General features: G+C 54.0%; 1 protein-coding gene across 2 annotated transcripts in view; it reads left to right on the top strand.

Moving 5' to 3' along the window:
- Positions 1-5,633, top strand: part of KCTD16 (potassium channel tetramerization domain containing 16) — a 73,340-nt gene extending 67,707 nt beyond the window's left edge. For both annotated transcript variants that reach the window (XM_075766741.1, XM_075766742.1), the window contains exon 3: positions 5,032-5,633. In XM_075766741.1, the coding sequence (XP_075622856.1) occupies positions 5,032-5,483 (452 nt within the window). In that variant the 3' untranslated portion in view covers positions 5,484-5,633. The remainder of the gene's footprint in view (positions 1-5,031) is intronic.
- The last annotated feature ends 7,697 nt before the right edge of the window (positions 5,634-13,330 follow it).

Below are 13,330 nucleotides of genomic sequence, written 5' to 3' on the forward strand. Positions count from 1 at the left end.
TGAACAGCGCGTTTAACTGTGCATACAGACTTCCCCACCATTTAAAGCTGTCAAAAAATGTATTTATCAAAAAGAAATCTGTTCACCTTTGCCCGCTCTTTTTCTGCGGAGCAGAGCAGTTGTTCAGGTTGCGAAAAGGAGCTCGCTGGGTTTAGCTCTCCCTGCTGCTGCGGCAGCTGCTCAGCCCGGCTCTCGCCTTTCCCCGGGGGCGTTTGGAGATCTCTGCCTGCAGCCCCTGCGGAGATGCTCTGCGCACCCAGCGCATCCGCAGCGGGACACCAGCGCCGCTGCCAAGCCCCAGTCCCAGTGAGCCAGCCCGGCCCGGCTCGCCGAACGCTGGTGCCGGCGGGAGGTCTCTGCCCGGGGAACCTCTCCAAACCCCGCGGCTGTTCCCAGCACCCACATCTCGCCCGGCTTGTGCTGTTCTGCCTCGTGAAGAGATGAATTTCTGTCTCCCGGCTCACCCGTGGTATGCCAATCATTGGTGAATATTCATCAAGTGAAATTAGCATCTATTAGGTCTTAATTGACTTTAAAAAGGCTTGTCTTGTGGTAATGAAGTGTATCCTCTAGATGTGCTTGATGGCAGCTGGTGGGTCCCCCCGGCCATGCCGCCATCCCTGAGCAGGGTCCGTCCCCTCCGGCGGGGGCACGGGGGCTGGACCCCTTCTTCTTCCCCGTAGCTGTGGAGTTGCAGCAGTGAGGAGGGGTCTGCGACCTGAGCGCGTGCCGAACGTTAGCTCGGGTTTGCAGAGTTTCGTTAGGTGATCGCAGCAATGTCCTGCACCGCTGCAGGGGTCTGATGCGCGGGGTCTGGCGTTCGCTGTCCGGGCTCTTTGGGCACTTGAGGTGCGTGTTGGAGTTTTGTTCCTTGGCTAGGCAAGCGCAGCCCTTGGATTTGGGTTTCATGGGCTGTCCCGTTACTGTGGGATGTGGGTGTGCTTTAGCTGAACGTCCCTATGAATTTGCTTAGAAGCTGTTAGGAAGGCACCGAAAACTGCGGCGCTCGGAGCCAGCGGTGGGATGTAGGAGGAGGTTGCACGGTGCGCTAATGGGAACTGACCTGAGCAGTAACCTTTCCCTCTCAACTCATTTTTCACCATTTTTCAGACTTCATTCGATTCAGCATGGGGTGGGGAAGCAGCAAAGGCAGCGGGAGCACACTGTCCCGGGTGGGAGTGGGTGAGCATCCCCAGCGCTGTGATCCAGGGCCGTGCCTGGGGGGGAGCCTGGCATCCAGAGCAGGGAAAACACGTCGTGAAAGAGCTGGTGGCAGCAGTGGTGCTCGTCAAATGTGTTATTTCCTCCGTTAGGATTCACAGTCATCCTTAAACGTGCACAAGCAGCGGCGGAAAATGACTGACTTCAGGTGGGAGGAGGAAAGGTAATTACAGGCGAGTGCGGAGCAAGCACTGAGAGGGAGCGCAGGAGCTGCCCTCCCGCCGGCCGGACGCGCTCCCCTCCCGCGTCTCCGTGTTTCCGCAGGGCCAGCCAGAAACACCCGCACCGCTCCCCTTCCACCCGAGTCATTTTTGCCTTTCGAGCGCTGGCGGTTGCTGGCTGGAATAAACGTTTCGGTGCTCGGGAAGGGCAGAGGCTGCGGAGCGATCCCTGGCAGGGAGTGCTCGGTACCTGCGACGCTGGAAACCCCTCACCGAGCTGTAACATCAACTGCAATAAGGAGCTGCAAATCAATACAGCTCAGGGACGTGTTTTTCAGAAGCACGTGAGATCAGGGTTTTACAGAGGCTCAGTTCGTAATGCCTTTGTCAAAGCCCAGCAAATTATGAAAAATTTCAATTTAGCCATTATTGACTTTTTTCAGACAAGATACACAACAGGTCTTGAAGCAAGTCTATAAATTAAATTTAGCCACGCAGCTCATAGACTGAAAGACTCCTTCATTATTGACAAGGAAGAGGAAGGAAGAGATGAGGAGGGCCTTCCTGACTTTTGTTTTTACACCCGCTTCTGCAAATTATACGCATTGTGTTCTTTGGTTGCAAAAAGATGGAGAAAAGGGGGAGCAGGGCAGCAACTCTCAGCAGCGCAGCTTTTTAACAATTTGCTGCCAGGAGCTTGCAAACCCCCTTCCTCCAGCGCCTGCTCCCAAGGCTTGGGGGTTTGAAGTCGGCAGCGACATTTCCCTTTTCTTTTTTCTTTTTTTGCCCCGTTTTAGTGGGGACCTGTTTCTGGAGCGGTGGCAGCAAACCGGACCCCTTGGATCCCAGGAGCACCGGGTGCGATGCTGGCTGGGGTTCCTTCTCATGCTGCGACCAGGGCTGTGTTGCTGCTCCAAAGCTGCAAAGCTAAATTGTGCTTTTCCTGATCTGGATAATGTTACCAATCTGCACGAGTTGGAAATGATAATTACATTTTAGTGGGAAGATGGATGCTTCCAAATGACATTTAAATCCATGATTATTGCAGTGGTTTGGTCAGGGAACAGTTGTTATCAATGCCAGCTCTTCCCCTTTGTCACGGATTATTGCATTTGGGCAGGTCTCCAGCTGAAAAAGAAAAAAATCAAACCATGTGCTACATGAACCAGGAAATAAATTCCGTGCTATTCAGGGTTCCCATCTCCGCTGGGTTACGCAGACGAGGGGCCGTGTTTCCCACAAGCCTGCTTTGCGCGTGACCGAGCCCTCATGCAGGGGCAGGCTCCCGCAGCGGCGGGCGAGTCGTCCGTTGGGCGCTGGGGGGGCAGGGGGGACGCTGGGGGGGACGCTGGGGGTGCTGCCCACCGGGACGGAGGCTGGCGGCTCTGGCTGCACCCTCTTACAGCCAAGGCTGGCTGCGCTATTGAGCCTCAGAGAGGAAACGATGTCTGGAGAGATCAGGGATGCTATAGCTGTCAGTAATGGAAAAGACAATTTCCCAAACGCCGCTCCCTGGAGGCTGGGGACGCCAGGCACATTCTGATGCCCAGTTCTCAATTTTATAACGGCTGTATATATACTTTGTGTTGTGGAGAGATGTTTAGTGACATAAGTAGCCAATGGTCACCTGAATGCTGTTTGATCTGTTACATAAGAAAGAACGAATAGTCATATTTAATCGAATGAAAGTATAAAGACTGTGATGATTACGGACTAGAATAATAATGAACATTTTTCTGAGCAGTGAGAGCAGTATTGTCTGAACGTTTTGTTTAGACATGAAGAGCATCTTGTTTTGTTTTGTTTTGTTTCATGCCATTGGGAAAGCATCTGATTTCCAGGGCCGCGTGTCTGCGCGTCCCGTGGTGCTGTCACGCAGGGATGCTGGCTCCCTGGCTCGCCGCTGCTGCGAGGGCTGCCCGTGCTGGCGTGCCTCCCGCAGCCCCCTGCTCGCTCGCCGCGTGCTGGGGATTAGCCCAAAACCCCCAACGCTGAATTTCTTTGTGACTGCCAGGATCTCACCTGTAAGATCCAGAAAAAGACGAGTGCCAGCTGGCCGTCCCCAGGATCTGTGTATTTTGCTCTCTGTAGACGTGGCTCTGCCGTTCCCTTCTCAGGGTCACCTTGCTGTAGACCTCAGGCTGCGGTGCCAGCCATGATTCCCGGCAGCGCTGCTCCCTCTGATGGGACCACGCCGGGTGGCAGCACGCGTGGTGCTGGGAGGAGACGGACGGGGGGAGCGAGTCTGGTATAACCCGTCTGCCGGCAAACCCACCCACCGACGGGGCGGCTCCGCGCCTGGCAGTGGTGGGATTCTCCCGCAGGGTGTTTGCTGTGAGCTGGCTCGTCCCGGGGTGCAGGGAAGAGCCACGGGGCAGCCGTGATGCCTCCCTGGAGCGGTGGTGGTGGTGGTGCCATGCCCCGCAGCGGGGCTGGATTCTCCCCTCGGCCATGGAGCAGAGCCGCCGGCACGTGCCGCGGTGCTTACGGTGGTCTGTTCTGGGGCAGAGCCCCTGGCAGGGCCTTGGCCTGCGCTGGTTCGTTATGTGGGGTTGCTAATGAGGGGTAGGACTCTGCAGTTGTGTGTAATTGTGTGAAGAAGATCGTGGCAGAATCTATGGGTCTTTGATTTTAACAGGGGAAAAACAAGGCAGGGTGGATTTAACGGCGTGTTTGGTACTGCCCTTTGAGGCAGAAGAGTGCTCGGTCTGGGAGGGCTCGAGGGGTTTAAGCAGCCTGGCGTTCCCAGGTCCCCGCAGCCACCTCCCGTACAGCCGGACTTCTCTGCACACCAGCACAGACAGACCCTTCCTAAAACAAGTTTTATTCCCTCCTGTCCAGACTTGTCTTTATGAAGTGCAAACCCAGGAAGATCAGTGCCAAGACGAGCTGGTGGACTCCGTTTTGCGGAGCTGGGAGGGGGCAGCAGGCTTTGCCACGTCCTGCCCCTGGGCGCTGCCTTCCTCTGGCAGCCAAAATTTTATCATTTGTTTGTCTGTTTTGAACTAGTAACCTCAGCCCATAACGCAAGTTTATTGGCTTCAAAGGAACCCCACGTGCAGATAAAACTTGAAGGAATGGATTGGGAATGTCAAAATCTGAAGTCCTCGTTCTGCTGCTTCTCTGTCTTTCCTCAGGCAAAATTCCTGTGGACTTCATCGGGATTTTGTCTTGAGGGAGAAAAAAACCCCGTGTGATCTGCTCCGGGTTTGGCCTTGGGTTGGTGGGCAGACCAAATCCCTCCAAGCCTGGAAAGGCTGAAAATCGTTACAAGCCCGAAAAGCAGTTAGGGTTCCTGAAGCGATGGCCGCTCACTGCGGTTAAACGCCCGACTGGATCCTCGCGTGACTGTTTCTCACTGAGGATCTCAGAAAACTTTCAGACACACGTTGGATGTCTCAGGGGACGCGGGGGGGACCTGAGGGACGCGTGCAAGCGGAGCGGATGCAGGAGCTCCAAGGTTAAAGGCAACCAGCCCCTCCTCGAGCCCGGGTGGAGGTTTTGCTGACGGTTTGGGGTTCAAGAAAGTTCTCCTGCGGGTCTCGGCGGGAGCAGCGAGCCCGGCGGTGGGCGAGCAGGCTGTTTGTGGGTGTGGGCGGGGGGTTCGGAGCTGTCAGTAACCCCGGGGCGCTCTCTGTTCCTCTTGCAGGTGAGCCCTCCCGGTGGTCCTCGTCCCACTGCGACTGCTGCTGCAAGAACGGCAAAGGCGACAAGGAGGGAGAGAGCGGCACGTCGTGCAACGAGCTGTCGACGTCGAGCTGCGACAGCCAGTCGGAGGCCAGCTCCCCCCAGGAGACCGTCATCTGCGGCCCCGTCACCCGCCAGCCCAACATACAGACTCTGGACCGGCCGGCCAAGAAGGGGCCGGTGCAGCTGCTGCAGCAGTCCGAGATCCGGAGGAAGAGCGACCTGCTCCGGACTCTCACCTCCGGCTCCCGCGAGTCCAACTCCAGCAAGAAAAAAGCGGTGAAGGAGAAGCTGTCCATCGAGGAGGAGCTAGAGAAATGTATCCAGGATTTCCTCAAAATCAAAATCCCAGACAGGTTTCCGGAAAGGAAACATCCCTGGCAATCCGAACTGCTGCGGAAGTACCACCTATAGGCTCAGGGTGGGGAAAGCACACGACCTTATTACCATTAGGGCAAGATTCTAAGTGATACGAAAATAATTCCCGATATAATTATTTGTTAGGTCACCAAAAAAAAAAAAAAAGTCCATCTCTATAGTACTGCCTAATTTGCCTATTTCACCTTAACATTTATAGTCGTAGGGTAACGATATTTTTCCAGTCGTGGAAGCACAATGACAAACGCTTTTGTTTGTAAACTCTTGAGTCTTACACAAGCTGAATACCTTAAGGGCACGACCATAGCGACAACAAGAGATGCTCACGCGCGGATGCTGCTGGCGCCGGCGGGACCACGGCCCGTGAGCAGGCAGTGTCCGGGGTGTCTGTGGGCTGCATGCCTTCTGCGTTCTCCGTGTAGTGCGTTTGTTGGGAGGGGCGTACACTGCTCAAAGAAACAAGCTATGCCATGACAGTTTACCTTAAGCATGTGTATATATATATATGTGCATATATATATATGTGTGTATATATATCTCTGTGTATATATATATGTGTGTATATATATATCAATATATATTGCTTAAAGATTTTCTGGCTCTCTCCTTATAACTGCACTTTCTCAGAAAAGAGCATTTTTTAGCAGTCGGTGGATGTTCCGTTTCTTCTTCAGGTCTCTGAGGGTTGAACAGTAGAAAACCCATCTTGCTGTCTCTCCCCCACGCTCGCGCTCTCTCTTCGCCCCTCTCTGAGACACTGTAAATGCATTTCAGGGGAGACCAGGGCACGGCGTGTGGGTCTCTGCTGCTCTCAGCAAAATATCCCATGTGGTTTTGATGATCTCGTTCCCTCTGTGTGTCCCCCCCGTGCCTCTTGTCGTGTTTGTCAAGGCTCTGCGGTGCCAGCGGGTTAAAGGCGTGATGATCCCGGTCGGAAAGCCGTAGGAATTCTGCCAGGGTCGCGCGCGGTGCAGGCGGAGTGGCCGTGCTGGCGAGGGCGGCTGATTTCAGCTGGCGTGCGTGGCCCCAGCTGGCAGGGCGAGCGGCGCCGGGTCCTGCCCGGCGCGGGAACGAGCACAAGCAATGATCCACCTCCAGCCACGGGCAGCGTTTGCCTGGCGGGGGATGGAGTGCGGGAGGACGGGAGCGGCGCCGCTCCAGCGGGAGCGTTTCCAGAGAAGGCGGCCGCCCCGCAAGGCCGTACCCCCGCTCCCCGCTGCAGACGCCCGTCTCGGTGTCGGTTCTGTCTGCAGCTGGTGGCGTGACGTTAGCAGCAAACTGCAGCCCGTGTCGCGTGTTAGCCACCGCACGCCGGCCGGGGAGCCCTGGGAAAGGCCGATCCTGTGCTGACCAGAGCGGGGGTCCCGCAGCCCCCCCCGGGGGCTCGGGGACGGGGAACGGGCCGGTCTTGTGGGGAGCAAGAGGCTGTCACCGCCGGGCAGGGCATGAGCACAGCAGCAAGGACCGCGCAGCGCCCGGGAACCGAGGGCTAGCACGTGGTCAAAGGCGTAGGGCAGGAAACCCCCGAGCAGGTCAAGCGTCGGGGGGCTGGTTGCGGGGGGCTCAGCTCGGGCGTGAGCTCAGGCTGCCGGGGCAGGCGAGCCCGGGGAAGCGATGGGAACAGGAATTGCTCCAGCTAACCTGTTTTGGCCATAGCAGAGAGCAAACCAGCCGGAGTGTTTGAGATGGATTGTTCGTACTCTAAAGGCACAGGAAGAAGGAGATTTTATATATATATATAAAAAAATAAAAATATGGGAGGTGATAGTGCTGGTAACGCAAAGCACTTTGATTCTGACTTATTTAGTGTCCTGCAGGTTCCAGGGCCTCCCCCCCTCTTAAATTTCGGAGACTGCGATGGGAGATGATGTCAAGTGTGCGCAGATTATTCCTGTCGATCTTCGTGCCGTCGCAGCAAGGTGGTATCTTTGTGCTCGCGGGGCTCCGTTGCGCCCACACGCCTGGCTGTGACATTTTTGTGTCACCAGAAGAACCGTCAGGTCTGCACGAGCACACAGGCAGAGGTTCATACCCGTCGCTCAGCTGCAGGCGTTAAGCAGGTGTTTATTGGTGAGGATGCAAATTTTACCAGCAAAAAAAGAGGAAGCAATACTTGTCCAGAGTGATCCGTAAGCATGAGCTGGCTGCAGGGAGGGGGAAGAACCCTCCCAGCGATACATCTCCCAATCTTTGGAGAACAGGGCTTGGATGTGGCGGCTCGGCATCATCTCCGCTGAGGTTTTACACGCGAGGACGGTGCTGTTTCTTACCGTGAGCACGCAGTGTTGGTAACGCAGAGTGCAGATGGGGAAATACAGGGTCGGACCTGGGAAGTGCCGGGCTCCGTGAGAAAATGCAGCACTTCGTGGGATCGGGCTCTGGAACCAGTTCAGGTTTTAAGGCAATTCACTCACACTCGACTTCAGGCGTGGTAGTTGTGCAGCCCTCCACTTACCTGCTCAAAAGGCACATTTTCACATGGAAATCAATGTTTTGCACAAGTTCCACAGATTTGGCTGCCCTTAGTTATCTGTTGGTTGGTTTAGAACATTGTTCTTTTCCTGCTGAACATTTCCTGCATCTTGCCCCCCCGTTCCAGCACCAAGCAAAGAAAACTGGGGACCAGATAGGGCTCTCCCGCGGGATTTCCAGCTGAGCATGCATTTCAGGATGGATCACCCCTCTTCCTTGGCAGCAGACTGCAGCTAAAACCTTGTCCTTCCCACCACTCCGGATTATTCCCTGTCTCTTTTAATATCACAAATATTTGGGCTATGAAATACGTGCGACAGTGGAAGAACAGGTGCTCTGCGTGTGTGTGTGTTCCCAGACTGACGTTCAGGGTGCACGGGATTGCACGATGATTAATAACTGTAGAAAAATTAGACCAAATGAAATGCGCCCGAACGGGCTTGATTTATGTGGCCTTCATGTCTTCAGTTTTAGATGAAATGGTTATTACTCTCCAGTGCTACAGAAATAAAGGTCTTAAACTTCAGTAATCACAGGCAGGCCAAATCTGCTAGGATACACAATTTAGGATGGAGCGGAGGAGAGCAGGTGCCCAGGCGTGTGGGTGCACACTCGTGTGTGTGTGTGTGTGTGCACTTTGTGCCGTGCCACTGCAGGGATCTAATTCTGGTCTAACCCCACGCAGCGATGGTCTCAGGTGGTGGTGCAGGAGGCAGGCGCTGTGCTCCGAGGCGTTCTGCTGTCCAGGCTGACTGGCGGGCTGGAGGTGGAGCAGCCTCTGCTGCAGAGGAGCCCCGGGGCAGCGGTGGGGAGCCCGCCACCCTCCCGGGGGGCTTAGCCGAAATGCTGGATGCTGCGCAGCACCCCTTACTGCTGTTCAGAGGTCCCCTTCTCGCCCTCCTTGCCTCGCTGCTTTTCTCCGGACCACCGATACCCCACGGAGAGAACCGCTCCCCACCGAAGAGCCACGCGCCGGGCACCTTGTTCTGCCAGCGTCAGGCAGCCGCAGGACCACCGCGGGGCACAGGACCCTGCCAGCACCGGCCCTGGCAGCTGGGCTGCCGCTGGGGCGGGGGGCAGAGGGTGCGGAGGAACCACGGCCAGGCAGAGACAGGCACCAGGGTAATTAAAAATGCTGCTCCACGACGGCCCCGTGGTTCACTGGCGGGCGGCAGGAGAGAGCACCCGAACCTTCTGCCGCGGGTGGTGTCCTCCCGTACAGGCACTGAGACCCCCGCTGTTCTTATCGCAGGAGGGTGCATGTTAACTCTGGAAGACCCCTTCCCAAAAATAATGTCACGCACTCGTACATATACATATATACAAGCGCATATACTACATTTAGATAGATATCTACGCGCACCTCGGGACGACAGGCGTGTACTTACGCCTTTTGGGCAAGGTTGTGCCCCCCGTCTGCAGGGCACGGCACCGCTCGCCGTTTGTGAGAAGGGGCAGGAGAAATTCCTGCAATAGGTGGGTGTCAAACCGGTACCTCAGACCAAACCCAGCAGAAGTGGGGAAATAGGGTCGGTGCTCGGCACCTTCCTCCCTCGGGGCTGGGGCTGGGGCGGCGCGGGGGGGTGGGCTGCAGCCCCCTCTGCTCACCCCCTGAAACAAGGCGATGAGGGCGAGAAAGGATGCAGGGCAGTGGGGGGAAATGAGGTTGGAGTAACAGATTGTCTAAAAGGCAGCTGGGGTTTGAGCTCTAAAAACATTCAGCTCAATTCTACTCTGTTTCAGTGAGAGAACCCCTGTCTATACCTGGGACAGCTTTGGTCGCTTACCGGTACCAGCCAAAATGAAACTCAGTTAACAGGGTACTTTATCCTTTCTAAAGTGTCTGGGGAGCAAACTGGGCTTTGAGCTACTTTTCACGCATAACGAAGACCAAGTGTAAGTTCTGTTGAAACTAATTCGAAAGCTTACGCTGACTTCAGTGGGACTGAGACTCTGCTAAAACACCTTTTCTCAAGAAAAATGGGCACTCGTGTCGGTGAGGATGACAGAAAGCCATTAAGCTGTACTAAAATTCACATCCGCTTCCATTGCTCGCGATGTTCATCACTTCTGCGTGTGGCGAACAGGTCTGGCTGTGCGGTGGTGGGCTCGCATAGCCGGTCTTTAGTTACCCTGCCCTGTTTAGTAGTCTGGCTTAAGCTTGGCTTAGGACGCTGGGCTGACGGAGCGTTGCAGGCGTACACAGCCCTGCACAAGCGCACCGCGGGTGAGTGCCTCACCGGTGGGTGACACGGCCACCCCGCCCCCAGCCGCTGGCTGCACGTGGTGCCCCGGCACCGTCCTGCTGCGAGCGCGGCTGGCGCCTGGGCTCGGCTTGGCTGGGCTCGGCTCGGCTGGGCTCGGCTCAGCTCCCATCGCAGCCGCGTGCATCCCCGCTGGCCTCGGCGACCCGCGCCTGCTCTCGCCTGTCACGGTCAGAAGCACCAGTTTTCCAAGGGCTTTGTTAGACGCCCAGACGCCTCGAGACAGACCCCTGGGCAGGACCCAACGCGTCAGGGGCGCACAAGGGGAGGACGTGTGAGTTTACACAGATCCCTGGGGACCAAATGATTTCTTCTTTTTTTTTTTTTCCCCCCTAAATCATCTGCGTGCACCATATAGACGCTTCACAGCACTCTGGGGGACATGTTTTGGGTTTTTAATTCTAGCCTTGTGAGTCCATTTGTCAGTTTTATTTGCAATGCTGTGGGCTGAAGGAGAAAAAACGAGGTGGTTTTTTATTGGCAATGACCATAACGTAACTGAGCCCTTCAGCCATGTCTCACGCTGCTCTCCCTGCCCGAGAGGGGCTGAAGAAAACTTTCCAGCTTCTTACCCTGCCCTGAAGCCCTTTCCACCATTGCGAGTATGCACGTGGACTTGACTTTCAGAGTATTTTATGCATAAGGCCCCATGTGTATCATGGTACAAAATAATTGTCCAGTCTTATGGATAGTTTATGCCCCAACGGGGTTTTGTAGATTAATAGTGAAAGAACAAAAAAGCACTTTTAAATTATTTATATTATAAAAATACATTCTTTATTTTTCTTGGCATCGATATCACTTAGCTAAAAAAAAAAAATCAGTTTATAAGTATGCTATTACAGATTTTAAACTATAGCAATGCTAAAGCGAACACGAAAAAGCAGAATTCAGAATTAACCAGACAAAACGTACCAATGTGAAGCAGAAGGATGTCAGGGCCCAGCTGGCTGAGCGGGAATCGCTGGACTTCGACCGGGGTGTCCTCCGTGACGTCCCGGGGCCGGGCGTGCGGGGCAGCGGGGGGCTGGCCCCTTCCCCACCGTTTGCAGGACGCGATGCGACCCGGGCGCGTGGGTCTGGTCAGAGGTACCCGCGTGCGAGGAGCGAGTGCTGCCAGTGCAATATTGTCCCAGCCAACACCGGATTTAGAGGGCGGTTTGGTGATTTTGTGATCTCTTCGGGGCCTTGTTCATGTTACATTTTCGGACCTCATACGAGCACTTGATGACTTTGCTGAGGCTGAGTCAGTCTGTTGCACATTGATGTAGACTAAGTGGCACCCACTGAATTACCTCTCTACTTTCCAACGTGGTTCACTTGTACATAAGTGTAATGTCAAATTGTTTACAGGTTATTTTGTGCGTAATTGTGGAAAAAAAAAAAGTTTTAACTACAAATTTAAAGGAATCAATTTTACTGGAAGGTGTTTAAAAAAAATGAATGTGCTTAATACAGTATAGACATCATTGATTATGGTCTCACATGAATGCATGTATCTCCGTGTTGTCAGTCCCCACCAGTGAGGTTATTGGCAATATTCTGCAGTCTGTGAATAGCAAATATGCATAAACTACTGTGACTCTGACAAATATAACTCGGTAACTGTTTCTACTGTGGTATGTAAAAAAAAAAAAAAAAGTCATGTAGCTTTTAGCCTGCTGTATTTCCCTGGTACAAATAACACCGTGAAAGAAAGAGATGTGTTGGGAAAAACCAGACAAGTCACAGCGGTGACCTGTGTGGAGTCGTTCATGCAATGGCACCTGCCAGGTAGCTGTGGTCCAACTGCTAGAAAAATGCCTATTTATACCGGCTCGGAGGTGGCAAACGAAGGTGTTGCTGTTGCCTTCTGCTCCAGCGTCACTGCTGGGGGAAGAGATGACCTTTCATTTAGGATGACGATAAATGAAAAGAGCCACTCCATATTAATCGTTTGTGTGTGCGGGTTAGGAGTTATACAATACGCTGGTGAAAAGTGCAGCTCTCAGTGTTGTGGCATTGGGTGGCTGAAAACTGCAGCTAATTTGTGTCTTGCCGTTCAAATAAATCAGTGCATATACACTGTAAGAGCACAGACAAGAATAAATAAGTTGGTATCCTTCAACTGTCATATATATACACACACATAGATATATAGATAGATACATACGTGCTTTCTCACCCACTGTGATTTAGCATCGGTTCGTGTTAAACACTTCCCTGCAGGCTGGGGATTATTCTCCCTTGAAGGTGGAGGAGGCGTTTTTTCCTCATTTGTTTCTGGGTTGGGCTGAAAATAACAGTTCGGTGGTCGTAGGGTGAGATTCTTCTGCCTCCCTCTCTCGAACAGAGATTTTCTGATGCCGTGATTTGAAAGTACTGTCACCAGCAGCAATACTTCTGGAAAAGCCATCATTGCATCAGGGGTTATCTGCCAAAGTATTTCCAAGAATACTTTGAAATACTTTTATCCTCTGCCATTTTAAAGATGCCTTGGCGAGGGACGGCTCGGTGGCTGAGTCAGCAATGGAGATAACACAGGGCATGGCAGGAGGAGAAGGATACAGAGGGAAAGGCAGGGTATCTCTTCTGGACGTGGAGAGGCAGCCAGCTGTGGCCTTTCTCGGTCCCAGCGTCTGCAGATGGTGCCCAGCCGAGAAGGCTTTACGTCCCCCCGGTAGCTGCTGCAAAGAGAGAAGGAGAGGAAGGCTGCCAGGGGCAGGAGGAAGCCGTCTGCAATCCTCTCGCCCAGCAGCGCTGTTCTTTGAACGACAGACTCATACTTTGGGTTTATTGTCATATCTTCCTCCCTTCTGCACCGCTGTCTGGGGGGCCGTTGGGGCTGGGTACTGCTGAGATCGCCACCCCACACGGCCCGGCGCTCATCGCTCTGCCAGCCACGCACGCACACCAACGCCACTCGAATCGGGAAGCATCGCTGTGGGCAAGCTGGGTCTGCAAGAGCCAGAAAACCGGGCAATTGCTCACTTCTGGGGCTGAGTATCCTGGGGTGGGTTTTTTTTAATTATTATTATTATTATAATTATTTTTCATCCGTGGTACTTGGCTGTTCTTCAGAGGCCCCTTTCCGACGGCCCCTTCCTGGGAGAAGGTGAAAGATCCGCCTTTGCAGAGCTGCCCCCATATGGTGCTTCACCAGAGCAG

Source organism: Balearica regulorum, chromosome 14 (assembly GCF_011004875.1).
Source record: "Balearica regulorum gibbericeps isolate bBalReg1 chromosome 14, bBalReg1.pri, whole genome shotgun sequence".
Lineage (NCBI taxonomy): Eukaryota > Metazoa > Chordata > Aves > Gruiformes > Gruidae > Balearica > Balearica regulorum.